At 41.5% G+C, this 15,765-nt stretch overlaps 1 protein-coding gene across 1 annotated transcript in view; it reads right to left on the minus strand.

Moving 5' to 3' along the window:
* ccdc142 (coiled-coil domain containing 142) overlaps positions 1 to 15,765 on the minus strand; it is a 165,980-nt gene that overhangs the window by 118,960 nt on the left and 31,255 nt on the right. Inside the window, exons 2-4 of the mRNA XM_067982667.1 lie at positions 13,759 to 13,924; positions 9,880 to 9,941; positions 6,836 to 6,968 (exon numbers count right to left, since the gene is read on the minus strand). Of these exons, the coding sequence (XP_067838768.1) occupies positions 6,836 to 6,968; positions 9,880 to 9,941; positions 13,759 to 13,867 (304 nt within the window). The 5' untranslated portion in view covers positions 13,868 to 13,924. The remainder of the gene's footprint in view (positions 1 to 6,835; positions 6,969 to 9,879; positions 9,942 to 13,758; positions 13,925 to 15,765) is intronic.

The following is a 15,765-nucleotide window of genomic DNA, read 5'->3' on the forward strand; positions in this document are numbered from 1 at the left end:
GGGACTTGATGGTTTGACTTACAGGGAGAGGTTAGACAGACTGGGACTTTATTCCCTGGAGAGTAGGAGGTTAAGGGGTGATCTTATAGAAGTCTATAAAATAATGAGGGGCATAGATAAGGTCGATAGTCAAAATCTTTTCCCAAAGGTAGGGGAGTCTATAACGAGGGGGCACAGATTTAAGGTGAGAGGGGAGAGATACAAAAGGATCCAGAGGGGCAATTTTTTCACTCAAAGGGTGGTGAGTGTCTGGAACGAGCTGCCAGAGGCAGTAGTAGAGGCGGGTACAATTTTGTCTTTTAAAAAGCATTTGGACAGTTACATGGGGAAGATGGGTATCGAGGGATATGGGCCAAGTGCAGGCAATTGGGACTAGCTTAGTGGTATAAACTGGGCGACATGGACATGTTGGGCCGAAGGGCCTGTTTCCATGTTGTAACTTCTATGATTCTATGATTCTAAAGGAGACTATGATGGTATGAGAGCGGAGTTGATTGGAGTGGACTGGGAAAATAGATTAAAGGGTAGGACGGTACATGAGCAGTGGTGTTCATTTAAGGAGTTATTTTGCAACTTTCAAAAAATATATATTCCACTGAGGAAAAAAGGGTGTAAAAGAAATGACAGCCATCCGTGGCTAAGAAATTAAGGATAGTATCCGACTAAAAACAAGGACATATAAGGTAGCCAAACTTAGTGGGAGGATAGAAGATTGGGAAGTCTTCAAAAGACAGCAAAAAGTAACTAAGGGATTGATTAAGAAAGGGAAGATAGATTATGAAAATAAATTAGCAAAAAATATAAAAACAGATAGCAAGAGTTTCTATAATTATATAAAAAGAAAAAAGGGTGGCAAAGGCAAGCATAGGTCCGTTAGAGGATGAGACCGGGAAATTAATGGTGGGAAACATGGAGATGGCAAAAATGCTGAACAAATATTTTGTTTCAGTCTTTACGGTAGAGGACACTAAGAATATCCCAACACTGGACAAATAGGGGGCTTTAGCGGGGGGAGGCGCTTAATACGATTAAAATCACTAAGGAATTGGTACTCAGTAAATTAATGGGACTCAAGGCGGATAAATCCCTTGGACCTGATGGCTTACATCCCAGGGTCTTGAGGGAAGTGGCAGTAGGGATTGTGGATGCTTTAGTAATAATTTTCCAAAATTCTCTGGACTCGGCAAAGGTCCCGGCAGATTGGAAAACTGCTAATGTAACACCCTTATTTAAAAAGGGTAGTAGGCAGAAGGCTGGAAATTATAGACCAGTTAGCCTAACATCTGTGGTGGGTAAAATTTTGGAGTCTATTATTAAGGAGACAGTAGCGGAACATTTGGATAAGCATAATTTAATTGGACAAAGTCAGCATGGCTTTACGAAGGGGAAGTCATGTCTGACAAATTTGCTTGAGTTCTTTGAGGACATAACGTACAGGGTGGATAAAGGGGAACCAGTGGACATAGTGTATTTAGACTTCCAGAAGGCATTCGACAAGGTGCCACATAAAAGATTATTGCTCAAGATAAAGAATCACTGGATTGGGGGTAATATTCTGGCATGGGTGGAGGATTGGTTATCTAACAGGAAGCAGAGTTGGGATAAGTGGTTCATTCTCGGACTGGCAACCAGTAGCCAGTGGTGTTCCGCAGGGGTCGGTGCTGGGTCCCAACTCTTTACAATCTATATTAACGATTTGGAGGAGGGGACCAAGTGTAACATATCAAAGTTTGCAGATGATACAAAGATGGGAGGGAAAGTAGAGAGTGAGGAGGACATAAAAAACCTACAAGGGGATAGCGACAGGCTGGGTGAGTGGGCGGAGATTTGGCAGATGCAATACAATATTGGAAAATGTGAGGTTATGCACTTTGGCAGGAAAAATCAGAGAGCAAGTTATTATCTTAATGGCGAGAAACTGGAAAGTACTGCAGTACAAAGGGATCTGGGGGTCCCAGTGCAAGAAAATCAAAAAGTTAGTATGCAGGTGCAGCAGGTGATCAAGAAGGCCAACGGAATGTTGGCTTTTATTGCTCGGGGGATAGAATATAAAAACAGGGAGGTATTGCTGCAGTTATATAAGGTATTGGTGAGACTGCACCTGGAATACTGCATACAGTTTTGGTGTCCATACTTAAGAAAAGACATACTTGCTCTCGAGGCAGTACAAAGAAGTTCACTCGGTTAATCCCGGGGATGAGGGGGCGGACGTATGAGGAGAGGTTGTGTAGATGGGGACTCTGCTCATTGGAGTTCAGAAGAATGAGAGGCGATCTTATTGAAACATAAGATTGTGAAGGAGCTTGATCGGGTGAATACTTCCTTCCTGTCTGTAAAACAACCATTCAACACTACTCTCTGCTTTTTGTCCCCTAGCCAATTTTGTATCCACACTGCCAATGTCCCTTGAATCCCATGAGCTTTAATTTTGTTAACAAGTCTATTATGTAGTACTTCATCAAATGCCTTTTGAAAATCCATATACACATCAACCACACTACCCTCATCAACTCTCTCCGTTACTTCATCAAAGAACTTAATCAAGTTCGTCAAACACGATTTTCCTTTAACTGTACTCGGGCCTCAGCTTTTCACCATATCTCATAATGACTTGGATAAAGGAATAGAGAGTTGTATATCCAAGCTTGAAGATGATACTAAGGAGACACAGTGAGTTGTGTAGATGAGAGCATTTACAAAGGGACATAGGCAGACTAAATGAGTGAGCAAAACTATGGCACACGGAGGTCATTGTGGGGAAGTGTGAGGTCATCCACTTTGGATTTGAGAATGATAAATTGGAATATTTTCATAATTAGGAGCTATGAAGGAGCAAAGCGATTTGTGCGTCCATGTGCACAGATGACCAAAAGCTAGTGCACAGATACAAAAAGTAATCGAAAAGGCTAATGGAATACAAAAGTGAGGAAGTGATGTTTCAGTTGTTCAGAGTCTTGGTCAGACCCCATCTGGAGTAGTGTGTTCAGTTTTGGGCACCGACCCTCAGGTAAGATAAATTGGCCTTGGAGGGAGTACAGTGCAAATTTACCAGAATGATACCTGGGCTTAAACAGTTAAATTATGAAGACAGGTTGCATAAACTTGGTTTGTATTCCCTTGAGTTTAGATGGTGGAGGGATGTTCTAATCGAGGTCTTTAAAATGATAGAGTCTCCATAGGGAAGATCAGAGAGAGAAAAACCATTTCCCCTGGTGGGGGAGTCCAGAACAAGAGGGCATAATCTTAAAATTAGAGCTAGGTCATTTAGAAGTGAAATCAGGAAGTACTTTTTCCACACAGTTAGTGGAAATCTGGAATTCTCTCCTTCAAAAGACTGGTTCAATTGAAATTTTCAATATCGATATCAACAAATGTTTGTTAGATGTGGGTATCAAGGGATATGGAGCAAAAGCAGGCAAATGGAGTTTAGGTACAGATCAGCCATTATCTACATGATTTCAGGGTTGCAAATTCAGCTAAATGTTATACCTCTTCAGAGACAATGGGTGCAAAATCTAACCCATTGATATGTGAGCTGCAAGTTTAAAAAAAGACTAGAATTTCCTAGAGCTGCTGACAATCTAAGAGTTAATCTTTATTATTGTCATTTTCAGATAAAATCACTGCATGACTAATGGAACATACATACAAAATAGACTGAAAGCAATGTGAAGCTGTGGATCATAATTTATTTCACTATAAGCCAGGAAGAACCATAAAGCTGCATTTGTACAATTCAAACCATAACTGCATGCAAACATAATAATTGAAGAACTCTGACTTCCACCTTACACAAGTTTTAGTTTTGGAAAACAGAAATACTATCATAACTCTAGTGGCATTTAATAATTTACAGTTTTTGGTATCCTAAATAAATTTGTGCTATTTTGAATTAACCTTTAATTAAAATATTACACCATAAAAGTACTGTAAAACACCCTTTATCTAATTATGCACCTGACTTAAGAGCGCTTGATGTTGATACTGGAACATGAGTAGGCCATTCAGTCCTTCGTGCCTGCTCCGTCATTTGATAAGATCATGGCTGATCTGTGATCTAACTCCATATACCTGCCTTTGGCCCATATCCCTTAATACCTTTGGTTGCCAAAAAGCTATCTACCTCAGATTTAAATTTAGCAAACTGAGCTAGTATCCATTGCCGTTTGCGGAATAGAGTTCCAAACTTCTACCACCCTTTGTGTGTAGAAATGTTTCTAATCTCGCTCCTGAAAGGTCTGGCTCTAATTATTAGACTGTGCCCCCTACTCCTAGAATCCCCAACCAGTGGAAATAGTTTCTCTCTATCCACCCTATCCGTTCCCCTTAATATCTTATAAACTTCGATCAGATCACCCCTTAACCTTCGAAACTCCAGAGAATACAACCCCAATTTGTGTAATCTCTCCTCGTAACTTAACCCTTGAAGTCCGGGTATCATTCTCGTAAACCTACGCTGCACTCCCTCCAAGGCCAATATGTCCTTCCGAAGGTGCGGTGCCCAGAACTGCTCACAGTACTCCAGGTGCGGTCTAACCAGGGTTTTGTATAGCTGCAGCATCACTTCTGCCCCCTTGTACTCTAGTCCTCTAGATTATAAAGGCCAGCATTCCATTAGCCTTATTGATTATTTTCTGCACCTGTTCATGACACTTCAATGATCTATGTACCTGAACCCCTGGGTCCCTTTGGACATCCACTGTTTTTAACTTTTTACCATTTAGAAAGTACCATGTTCTATACTTTCTTGATCCAAAGTGGATGACCTCACATTTGTCTACATTGAATTCCATTTGCCACAGTTTTGCCCATTCACCTAATCTATCAATATCGCTTTGTAATTTTACGTTTTCTCTACACTGCTTACAATGCCACCAATCTTTGTGTCATCGGCAAACTTAGATATGAGATTTTCTATGCCTTCATCTAAGTCGTTAATAAATATTGTGAATAATTGAGGCCCCAAGACAGATCCCTGTGGGGCTCCACTAGTCACATCCTGCCAATGTGAGTACCTACCCATTATCCCTACTCTCTGTCGCCTTTCGCTCAGCCAACTTCCTAACCAAGTCCGTACTTTTCCCTCGATTCCATGGGCTTCTATCTTAGCTAACAGTCTCTTATGTGGAACCTTATCAAATGCCTTCTGGAAGTCCATATAAATAACATCCATTGACATTCCCCTGTCCACTACTTTAGTCACCTCTTCAAAAAATTCAATCAGGTTTGTCAGGCACGACCTACCTTTCACAAATCCATGCTGGCTCTCTCTGATTAACTGAAAATTCTCGGTGTTCAGTCACCCTATCCTTAATTATAGACTCCAGCATTTTCCCCACAACAGATGTTAGGCTAACTGGTCTATAATCCCCTGGTTTCCCTCTCTCTCCTTTCCTAAAAAACGAAGTGACATGTGCAATTTTCCAATCTATAGGGACAGTTCCTGAATCTAGAGAACTTTGAAAGATTATAGTTAGGGCATCTGCAATCTGCTCACCTACTTCCTTTAAAACCCTGGGATGGAAACCATCTGGTCCTGGGGATTTGTCACTCTTTAGTGCTATTATTTTCTTCATTACTGTTGCTTTGCTTATGTTAATTTTATAAAGTCCCAGTCCCCAATTCAATATTAGTTTTCTTGGGATTTCTCTTTTTCTACTGTAAATACTGATGCAAAGTAATCGTTCAACATGTCCGCCATTTCCCCATTGTCAATGACAATATCCCCACTTTCAGTTTTTAAGGGGCCAACACTGCTCCTGACCACCCTCTTTTTCCTAATGTAACTATAAAAGTTCTTTGTATTGGTTTTGATATCCCTTGCAAGTTTCTGGTTACAAAAAGTGCTAAAGCACTGATATTTGTGACTTGTACAACATAAAGTGGTATTGTACAGAATCACTGCCAGTACACACATAGGATTCTAATATCAGGAAATTATGCATATAAAATTATCAGATGAAGGGACATTTTAAAAAATGGAATTTAAGCGGTCAGAGACGTAAAATACATTTTTAAAAGTATTTGCAATCACTGAGGGCCTGTATTTAAGAAGCTTTTAAGCAAATGGCATTTTTTTTCTGTTGTGCTAATAACGTTAGAACTAGCTGTGCATTATAACACTTTTGACTTATTATCAACATCAAGCATTCTCATGTGATACAGCGTTGGTTAGTTTCAAAATAGAGTTCTTCACCTGCCCCCCAGCAATGCATCTTAGCCTCTACAACATTAACGTGACGTTTCCGTTTCTGACAAAAATCTTTTTTGTGGCCTCACTAATTGAGACAATTTCGTACAGAGGTGTACTAAATTATGGGGATTTTTTTATGCTCCTTGGTTGGGGAGTCAGCCTAAAAATTAGAGCCAAGACTTTCAGAAGTTAGGAAACACTTCTTTACGCAAAGGGTGGTAGAAGTTTGGAACTCTTCCGCAAATAGCAGTTGATGCTAGCTTAATTATTAATTTTAAATCTGAGATTGATATATTTTTGTTAACTAAAGGTATTAAGGGATATGGGGCTAAGGTGGGTATGTGGAGTTAGGTCACAGATCAGCCAAGATCTCATTGAATGGCAGAACACGCTCGAGTGGCTAAATGGCTTCCTGTTCCTATGTTCCTAGGAAATTGCGCTCTAAAGGAACTGGGTTTAGATTCACCCTATTATACCAACTGTGCAATAGCCCACTAAGAGAATGGTAGCAACAAAAATTTAGAATTAATTTCTCTTTTTTTTTAAAGATTGCAATAAATTAGGTTGATTTACTTCAAAGAAGAGGCATTCATATTTCTCAATATCATGCTTACGCAAACATGTTTCACTCAACTAATTTACCTGATCCATTTAAACGGTAAAGTTTTTCTTTTTGCATAGATTCCTCTGGTGATATAGATTCCTTTGGTGCTATGCTTGCCAGCGTGTTAAATGGTGTCTGTAATCTGTTGCTGTCCTCTATAACTGCAGCATTCTGGAGTAAACAGGTCAAGTAGTTAATTTAAAATATAGGGTTCTATTTTCAGAAAAATATTTATGACAGGAAGGGGAAGGAGGAGTACCTCAAAAATATTTTCCTCTTAAAGCCATTTATCCCCTTCGGGGTCCTTAAAGCCTTTTGACTGCAAGGCTCTTGCACCAGGTTGAAGGCAAGTGGGCAGACTGATGGCAACAGATACATTTCAGAGCCTCCAATGGCACAGCAAGTTTATCCAATGAGGCGCTGAGCCATATAGAATTGGGAAGTCCCAGATTCAACTCCCCAGTCTTTTCCGAGTTACTTGATCTCAACTGGTGTGACAATAGGGGTGTTAGAATTGGCTTCAGGATTCCTGGATTAGGGAGGGAAAAATCATCTCTGGTTCTTTCCATCTCCTTTCCTGAAGGTATTGACACGTATGATTCTATGGGTGTCAGCCACCTTCCAATACTGACCAGGTGGCCATTATTCATATTTGAGTCTAGACAGTGAGTATCAGACTATTCCATCCCAGGAGGCACTGCAGGTGAGCCTATTCCTGACCTCATCCAATGTCTGAAATGCAAACTTCTAGCAGGGATAGCTGGATGGTCATCAGGATGGGAACCCTGGTCAATTTTCCCTCCTTAGTCCAGGAGCATTTAAGCCAATTGTAGCACCTCTATTGCCACCCTCGATGAGTTCACCTAACTCAGCCCAAGGATCAAATCTGCGCTGCACCGCTTAGCTACTCATTGCATTTCTGAACGTGCCAACTGATATTTCATCTCCTAGCTTTTGCTCAACACTTCCCCTTTGAAACAGTTGAAATCAGGAACTCAGCATTTGAGGAAAAGTCACAGATATGAACCTGTGTAACAGCATTCATAATGCAGTACATTAGTTTGTCAATGTGTTGACTAACCGGCTGACTGCTACTTAATTCAATTTTGTATAATTCAGCAAATGTCAAACAAATACAAGAAAAAGGACAAGAAAATCTACTGAACATCACCACACAATACCTGCAATCTAAATGAAAATATATGTACTAACAATCAACTATGCTATTTCATATGGTGAATCTGGGAATACCCAGCCTTGTAAAGTTGGACTGTAAAGCTCCAACGGCAAATCTCCTTTCCAATCTTAGCAGAGTCATAAATAGGATGTTCTGCTATTCATAGCCAATGTGGAGAATAGGAGCAAGTACAGTCAGTCAGGGCTATATCAGCAAAAATGAAAGTGATGGAAATGTGGTTGGCCAACACTTAACCAATCAGAAGGAAGAAAAATTACCCAACAGACACAAAACATGCGATATATGGCCTTTTAAAAAATTGTTAGAGCCAGATTTCCACCCATTTATAATCAATAGGCAAAAAATCTATCCCTGTAAGTGCTTTTTTTTAAAAAAAAAAGCATTTAAAATACCAAAATTCAGAAATGCTACTTATTCCAACCTGATTATATACACTTTGCAATAAAATTGGCAACCTAGCTGTTGTTACCATGGGGATTCAACTTGGACTCCATGTTGGCAAAAAAGATAATTCTGACTCCTAATATTTGTTGTGAGGGAAATGTAAAAGATTTCATTAAAATTCAGAAAAAAGTTATAAACTTAGAATATATTTTTACATTATTACTACTGAAAGGCATGCCAATGCAATGCACCAGAGAAACACTAAGTGGCATTCTAAAGTAGTGGGGAGTAGGTAGGGTTCTCTAGTGTTGCTGAGTTCTCAATTTCAGCCATGGGAGGTGCCAAAAGGCCAGCTCTTCCACACATGGAAGAACAAAAATTGCCCATGAGCCAACTGTGCCCCTCCTTATGGCCAATTGAAGAGTGCCAGGCAAAAGCCACCCAGCCTCTCAGCTACACAAAACTGACAACCAAGGGAGACCAAAAGAGATAAAAAGCGAAGGAAAATACTAAAGTAACTGAATGGAGTATTGCTTTATAGGGTAAATATTGCAAGACCCTGTCCCACTGACAGCACGGGGTCTCACAAAACTTATCCTTATGTGCAATGCAGACATGCAAAGTGTTCACCTTCAACAGTGGAAGTGTAGTGAATAGTGAGGAGAATAATGATAGGACTTCAAGAGGATATAGACAGGCTGGTGGAATGCACCTGGCAGATGAAATTTAACGCAGAAAAATGCCAAGTGATATATTTTGGTAAGAAGACCGAGGCAATATAAACTAAAGGGCACAATTCTAAAAGGGGTACAGGAACAGAGAGGTCTGGGAGTATAGGTGCACAAATTGTTGAAGGTGGCAGGGCAGGTTGAGAAAGTGGTTAAAAAATACTGGGCTTTATAAATAGAGGTATAGAGTACAAAAGAAAGGAAATCATGAAAGTATTGTCTCCAGTTCTGGGCACCGCATTTGAGGAAGGATGTGAAGGCCTTAGAGAGGTCTAGAAAAAGATTTACTTGAATGATTCCAGGGATGAGGGACTTTAGTTAAATGGATAGACTGGAGAAGCCGGGTTGTTCCCTTTGGAACAAACAAGGTTGAGAGGAGATTTGATAGAGGTATTTAAAATCATGAAGGATCTAGACAGAATAGATAAGAGAGAAACTGTTCCCATTGGTGGAAGGGTCAAGAACCAGAGGACATAGATTTGAGGTGATTGGCAAAGGAACCAAAGGTGACATGAGGAAAAACGTCTGCACGCAGCGAGTGGTTCGGATCTGGAATGTACTGCCAGAGGGGGCGGTGGAGGTAGATTCAATCGTGGCTTTTAAAAGGAAACTCGATAAATCTGCAAGGCTACGGGGATAGGGCAGGGGAGCTGGATTGCTCTTGCATAGAGCCAGCACGGACTCAATGGGCCGAATGGCCTCCTTCCGTTCTGTAACCTTTCTACGATTCTAACACATTGTTATAAATGGAATTCTTTTTCATCAAGCTTACTTTATTTTCAGCTGAGGAAGTCACTGGCAATTCAAGTGGCTTTGGAAATGATTCTTCCTTATCTAAGGAAAAGGAAAATTAAAATTAACTATATCCTTTATTTCAATAAATACCAGACATGCTCCTAGTCCCCACCCTGTTGAATAATAAAGAAAGAACTTGCATTTATATTGTGCCTTTCACTACCTCAGGACATCCCAAAGCGCTTTACAGCCAATTAAGTACTTCTTGAAGTGTAGTCACCGTTGTAATGTAGGAAACGTTGCTGCCAATTTGCACACGGTAAGATCGCACAAACAGCAAAGTGTGATAATGACAATATCATCTGTTTTAGTGATGTTGATTGACGGATAAATATTGGTCAGGACACCAGGAAGAACTCCCCTGCTCCTCTTTGAATAGTTCACATCGAATAGTTTCACATCGTTCACCTGACGAAGGAGGAAGCCTCCGAAAGCTTGTGAATTTAAAATAAAATTACTCTTTGAATAGTGCAGTGGAATCTTTTACATCCACTTGAGGGGGCAGACGGGATGTCGGTTTAACATCTCATCCGAAAGACAGCACCAATGAAGTGTCAGCCTGTGTTATGTGCTCAAGTCTCTAGAGTGGGATTTAAATCCACAAACGTCTGACTCAGAGGCGAGAGTGCTACCACTAAGCCAAGGTTGACACAGAATAAATAAAGGAAAAACGATTACAGAAATGAATAGGCAAATATAACCCCACTATTTAAAAAGGGAGAGAGAAAACAGGGAACTACAGACCGGTTAGCCTAACATCAGTAGTAGGGAAAATGCTAGTCTATTATAAAGGATGTGATAACTGGACACTTAGAAAATATCAACAGGATTAAACAAAGTCAACATGGATTTATGAAAGGGAAATAAGTGTTTGACAAACCTACTGGAGTTTTTTTTTTTGAGGATATAACTGGTAGAATAAATAAGGGAGAACCAGTGGATGTGGTGTATTTGGATTTTCAGAAGGCCTTTGATAAAGTCCCACATAAGATGTTCGTGTGCAAAATTAAAGCACATGGGATTGGGGGTAATATACTGGCATGGATTGAAAATTGGTCAACAGACAGGAAACAGAGTAGGAATAAATGGGTGTTTTTCGGGGTGGCAGGCGGTGACCAGTGGGGTGCCGCAGGGGTCAGTGCTTGGGCCCCAGCTATTCACAATATATATCAATGATTTGGATGAGGGAACCAAATGTAATATTTCCCAGACTGAGTCCTGGGATGGCAGGACTGTCGTATGAGGAGAGATTGGGTCGATTAGGCCTGTATTCACTATAGTTTAGAAGAATGAGAGGGGATCTCATTGAAACAGATAAAATTCTGAAAGGGCTAGACAGACTGGATGCAGGGAGGATGTTTCTCCTGGGGGGGGGGGGGTCCAGAACGAGGGATCACAGTCTCAGGATATGGGGTAGGACATTTAGGACTGAGAGGAGGAGAAATTTCTTCACTCAGAGGGTGGTGAACCTGTGGAATTCTCTACCACAGAAGGCTGTGGAGGCCAAGTCACTGAATATATTTAAGAAGGAGATAGATAGATTTCTAGACACAGAAGGCATCAAGGGGTATGGGGAGAGAGCAGGAATATGATATCGAGATAGAGGATCAGCCATGATCATATTGAATGGCGGAGCAGACTTGAAGGGCCAAATGGACTACTCCTGCTCCTATTTTATATGTTTCTATGTTTAAAAAATTGGAGCAATTTTCATAAGAGATAAAGTCAGTAGTGGGTTACCCAATAAAAGTTGATTTTAAATAATTTGACTCAGAGGCGAGAGTGCTACCACTGTGCCAAGGCTGACACCTAGCAACCCAACAGTAGAGGAATATTTGGGTAACAGTGATTACACTATAGCTAAGTTCAGTGCAAGATTATAAAAGGAGAAAGAAAAGTCAAGCAAATTATACAGATAAAAAAGGGACCATGCCCAAATTAAATGGAAGGAAGAATTAACAACAGAATCATAGATCAGCAACAGGAAATATTTGAACAGGATCTAGAAAGGGTACAATTCAAGTATAATCCAGTAAAGAAAAAGAAAGGGAATGGGTTCATGAACGAATAGGAAGATTAGGCCAAATTTCAAATTGGAAAAAAAAAAAATAAAATGGAAATAGAAGAGTCAAATAAAGGGAGATTAGGAAGACTAAGAGAATATGAAAGAGTGTCAGCAAAGAATATAAAGGACAATAATTATTGGTCCATTAATAAGCGGATAATCAGGGTAAAGGGAGAGTGACGAGGAGGATGGAGGACAACCGGGAGGCAGGTGATCGGGACGATGACGTCCAATTGGGATGGTGGGGGTGGGGGTGGGGGGGTGGTGGTGATTGAGACATCCGGACGTGGGGACGATCGACATGCAGGGGGCCCTCGGAGCAGGGGGGGGGGGGGGGGGGGAAGGGGTCGAGGCAGCAATCCGGAGTGGGGGGCATGGCAAGAGATGGACAGCAGTTTTAATGTGGAGCATTATTTTTTTGCAAACTTACCTTTTCAGTGGTGGCCTGCAGCAGTCTCACAGGCTTGACCGCAAGTAGACCTGGTTTGCCTTCAACGCAGGTGGCCCAGCGCTGGTTGCGTTTACGTCAACCCAATTTTGCATAGCGTGCCTCAAACAGGTGTTAGGCCCCGTATTCGTATAGAACAATTTGTGAGGTATCCATACGGGGGAGGGGTAATTTACTAATCAAGAAAAATGATACTGAAACTTAACGTAGATCAATCACCAGAACTTGATAGTATACATCCAACGATCCTGAGGGATCTCTACAAAAGGAGGCTGACAATAATTTTCTAAAATTCTTGGAAAGGAAAATTGAGGCAGTTTGGAGGGTGGCAAATGTGACATCCTCTTCAAAAAAGGAGACAGGGATAAAGCAGCAAATTATAGGCCGGATTGCCTTACTTCAGTTGTTGGTAAAGTGCTAGAGTCTCTAGTATTAAATAAAATTACTAAGCCCTGGGAGGAATGAGAGTTAAATGAGGCCGGTCAGCATGGATTTCTAAAAGGCAGGTTGATTAAACGCATGAACTAAGAGGGGCCAAGGATGGGCCAGCTGGGGTACAAAGAGTTTTTCTACTTGCTTAGTATGTTATATACTTCCAGTAAGCTCCTCCTTTCATGGCTGAAGAATCTAGGTTTTATTAGTTGTTCCTCATAAACTCAGTTCTCTGGCACTAGGTATCTGCCTTGTGGCCCTTCTCTGCACAGTCTTGAGACTGTGTTAAGTTTGGAAATAACCAGAAACAAACACAGAACTTGAGTTGAAGTCCACGCAGAGCATTGTATGAATTTTGTCTGGGTTTACTCCTAGTGGTATGTGGAATTTTGGAGATATAAAGCAATCACTGTGGGAGACAACTGAATTGTCCTGTACGAAAACGGGGCCTAACACCTGTTTGAGGCACGCTATGCAAAATTGGGTTGACGCAAACGCAACCGTAGCTGGGCCATCTGCGTTGAAGGCAAACCAGGTCTACTTACGGTCAAGCCTGTGAGACTGCTGCAGGCCACCACCAAAAAGGTAAGTTTGCAAAAAAATAATGCTCCACATTAAAACGGCTGTCCATCTCTTGCCACGCCACCCCGGATCGCTGCCTCGACCCCTCCCCCGTATGGATACCTCACAAATTTGAGGAAGACTTGGAAAAATTGTACGAGGGCATTCAGTAGAAATTCTCAAGCTCTTCTGAAGGGCCGAGGGTGGGATCAGCTAACCAAAATAATAAAATGATGCACACTTATATTTATTTATTTTTGGAACAGAGAATTGCTATGTACTTTAGTCAAAGAGTTCTGACTTCAGATGGACAGTCAATGAAGAAAAAACTTTGTATTGTGGCTCCTTACTTGACTCTGAGAAGCTCTTGGTTTCTCTGCTCTCTATTTCAGCTGGAGAAACCCTTTTCTGTCCCAAAGGGCCCAAAGGAAGCAGAAAACCTCCAGATGCCTGTGACATTTTCCCAATTGTGAAGACGATACCAAAATTCAACCTTAAACTTTCTTTATCAGCTCCCTGAAATGTAAAAAAAAATGGAGGCCATTTCAAAATTACAAGTGAAGTAATAATTTTTATGGTAAAGTAAAATACAGGGTAAAGCTAAGTCTAAAGTTAACACAATCCTTATTTGCAGAGGGGATTAAAACAATCCATGGGATATGATCAGAAGGCAAATAGGTTCCATGCACAATACCAAGTGGTGTACTAAAGGAATAAAAACAGAAAATGCTGGAGAAGCTCAGAAAGTCAGGCAGCATCTGTGGAGAAAGAAACAGAGATAACGTTTCAGGTTGAAGACCCTTTTTAACATCTTCCAGATCTGGCGAGAGTTCAAGTTTTTGAGCAAATACAGAGCCAGGGAAAGGGGGGGGGGGCGGGGGGAGGAAAGATCAAAAGGGAAGGTCTGTGATAGGGTAGAGGGCACGAGTGATTAAATGCCAAAAAGGATGATGGTGCAAGGCAAGGAAGGTGGTGATGGGACAGGTGAAGAAACAAAAGATTGATCAGGAGTAGCTGTAAAGGGCAGCAGCAAAACCATTACCAGCACTAGCTGACCAAAAAAAAGGGGAGCGGTGGTTATGATCTGAAGTTATTGAAATCAGCGTTGAATCCAGAAGGTTGTAAAGTGCCGAAACAAAAGATGAGGTGCTGTTCCTCGAACTTACGTTGAGCTTCATTGGAACAGTGTAAGAGGCCGTGAACAGAGAGGTCAGAGCAGGAGTGGGAAGGGGAATTAAAATGGCAAGCGACCGGCAAGTCAGGGTCACACTTGCGGACAGAGCGGAAGTGTTCAGCAAAGTGATCACCCAATCTGCGTTTAGTCTCCCCAATGTAGAGGAGACCACATTGTGTACAGCGGATACAGTATACTAAATTGAAAGAAGGACAAGTAAACCGCTGTTTCACCTGGAAGGAGTGTTTGGGGCCCTGGACGGTGAGAAGGGAGGAGGTGAAAGGGCAGGTGTTGCACTCCTGCGCTCGCACGGGAAGGTGCCGTGGGGAGGAGAACGGGTGTCGTGGAGGGAGCGGTCCCTTCGGAATATTGAAAGGAGAGGGGAAGATGTGTTTGGTGGTGGGATTGCGCTGGAGGTGGCAAAAACGGTGGAGGAATCATAGAATCATAGAAGTTTACAACATGGAAACAGGCCCTTCGGCCCAACATGTCCATGTCGCCCAGTTTATACCACTAAGCTAGTCCCAATTGCCTGCACTTGGCCCATATCCCTCTATACCCATCTTACCCATGTAACTGTCCAAATGCTTTTTAAAAGACAAAATTGTACCCGCCTCTACTACTGCCTCTGGCAGCTCGTTCCAGACACTCACCACCCTTTGAGTGAAAAAATTGCCCCTCTGGACCCTTTTGTATCTCTCCCCTCTCACCTTAAATCTATGCCCCCTCGTTATAGACTCCCCTACCTTTGGGAAAAGATTTTGACTATCGACCTTATCTATGCCCCTCATTATTTTATAGACTTGTATAAGATCACCCCTAAACCTCCTACTCTCCAGGGAAAAAAGTCTCAGTCTGTCTAACCTCTCCCTATAAGTCAAACCATCAAGTCCCGGTAGCATCCTAGTAAATCTTTTCTGCACTCTTTCTAGTTTAATAATATCCTTTCTATAATAGGGTGACCAGAATTGTACATAGTATTCCAAGTGTGGCCTTACTAATGTCTTGTACAACTTCAACAAGACATCCCAACTCCTGTATTCAATGTTCTGACCAATGAAACCAAGCATGCTGAATGCCTTCTTCACCACCCTATCCACCTGTGACTCCACTTTCAAGGAGCTATGAACCTGTACTCCTAGATCTTTTTGTTCTATAACTCTCCCCAACGCCCTACCATTAA

The sequence above is a fragment of the Heptranchias perlo genome, chromosome 1 (assembly GCF_035084215.1).
Source record: "Heptranchias perlo isolate sHepPer1 chromosome 1, sHepPer1.hap1, whole genome shotgun sequence".
Classification (NCBI taxonomy): domain Eukaryota; kingdom Metazoa; phylum Chordata; class Chondrichthyes; order Hexanchiformes; family Hexanchidae; genus Heptranchias; species Heptranchias perlo.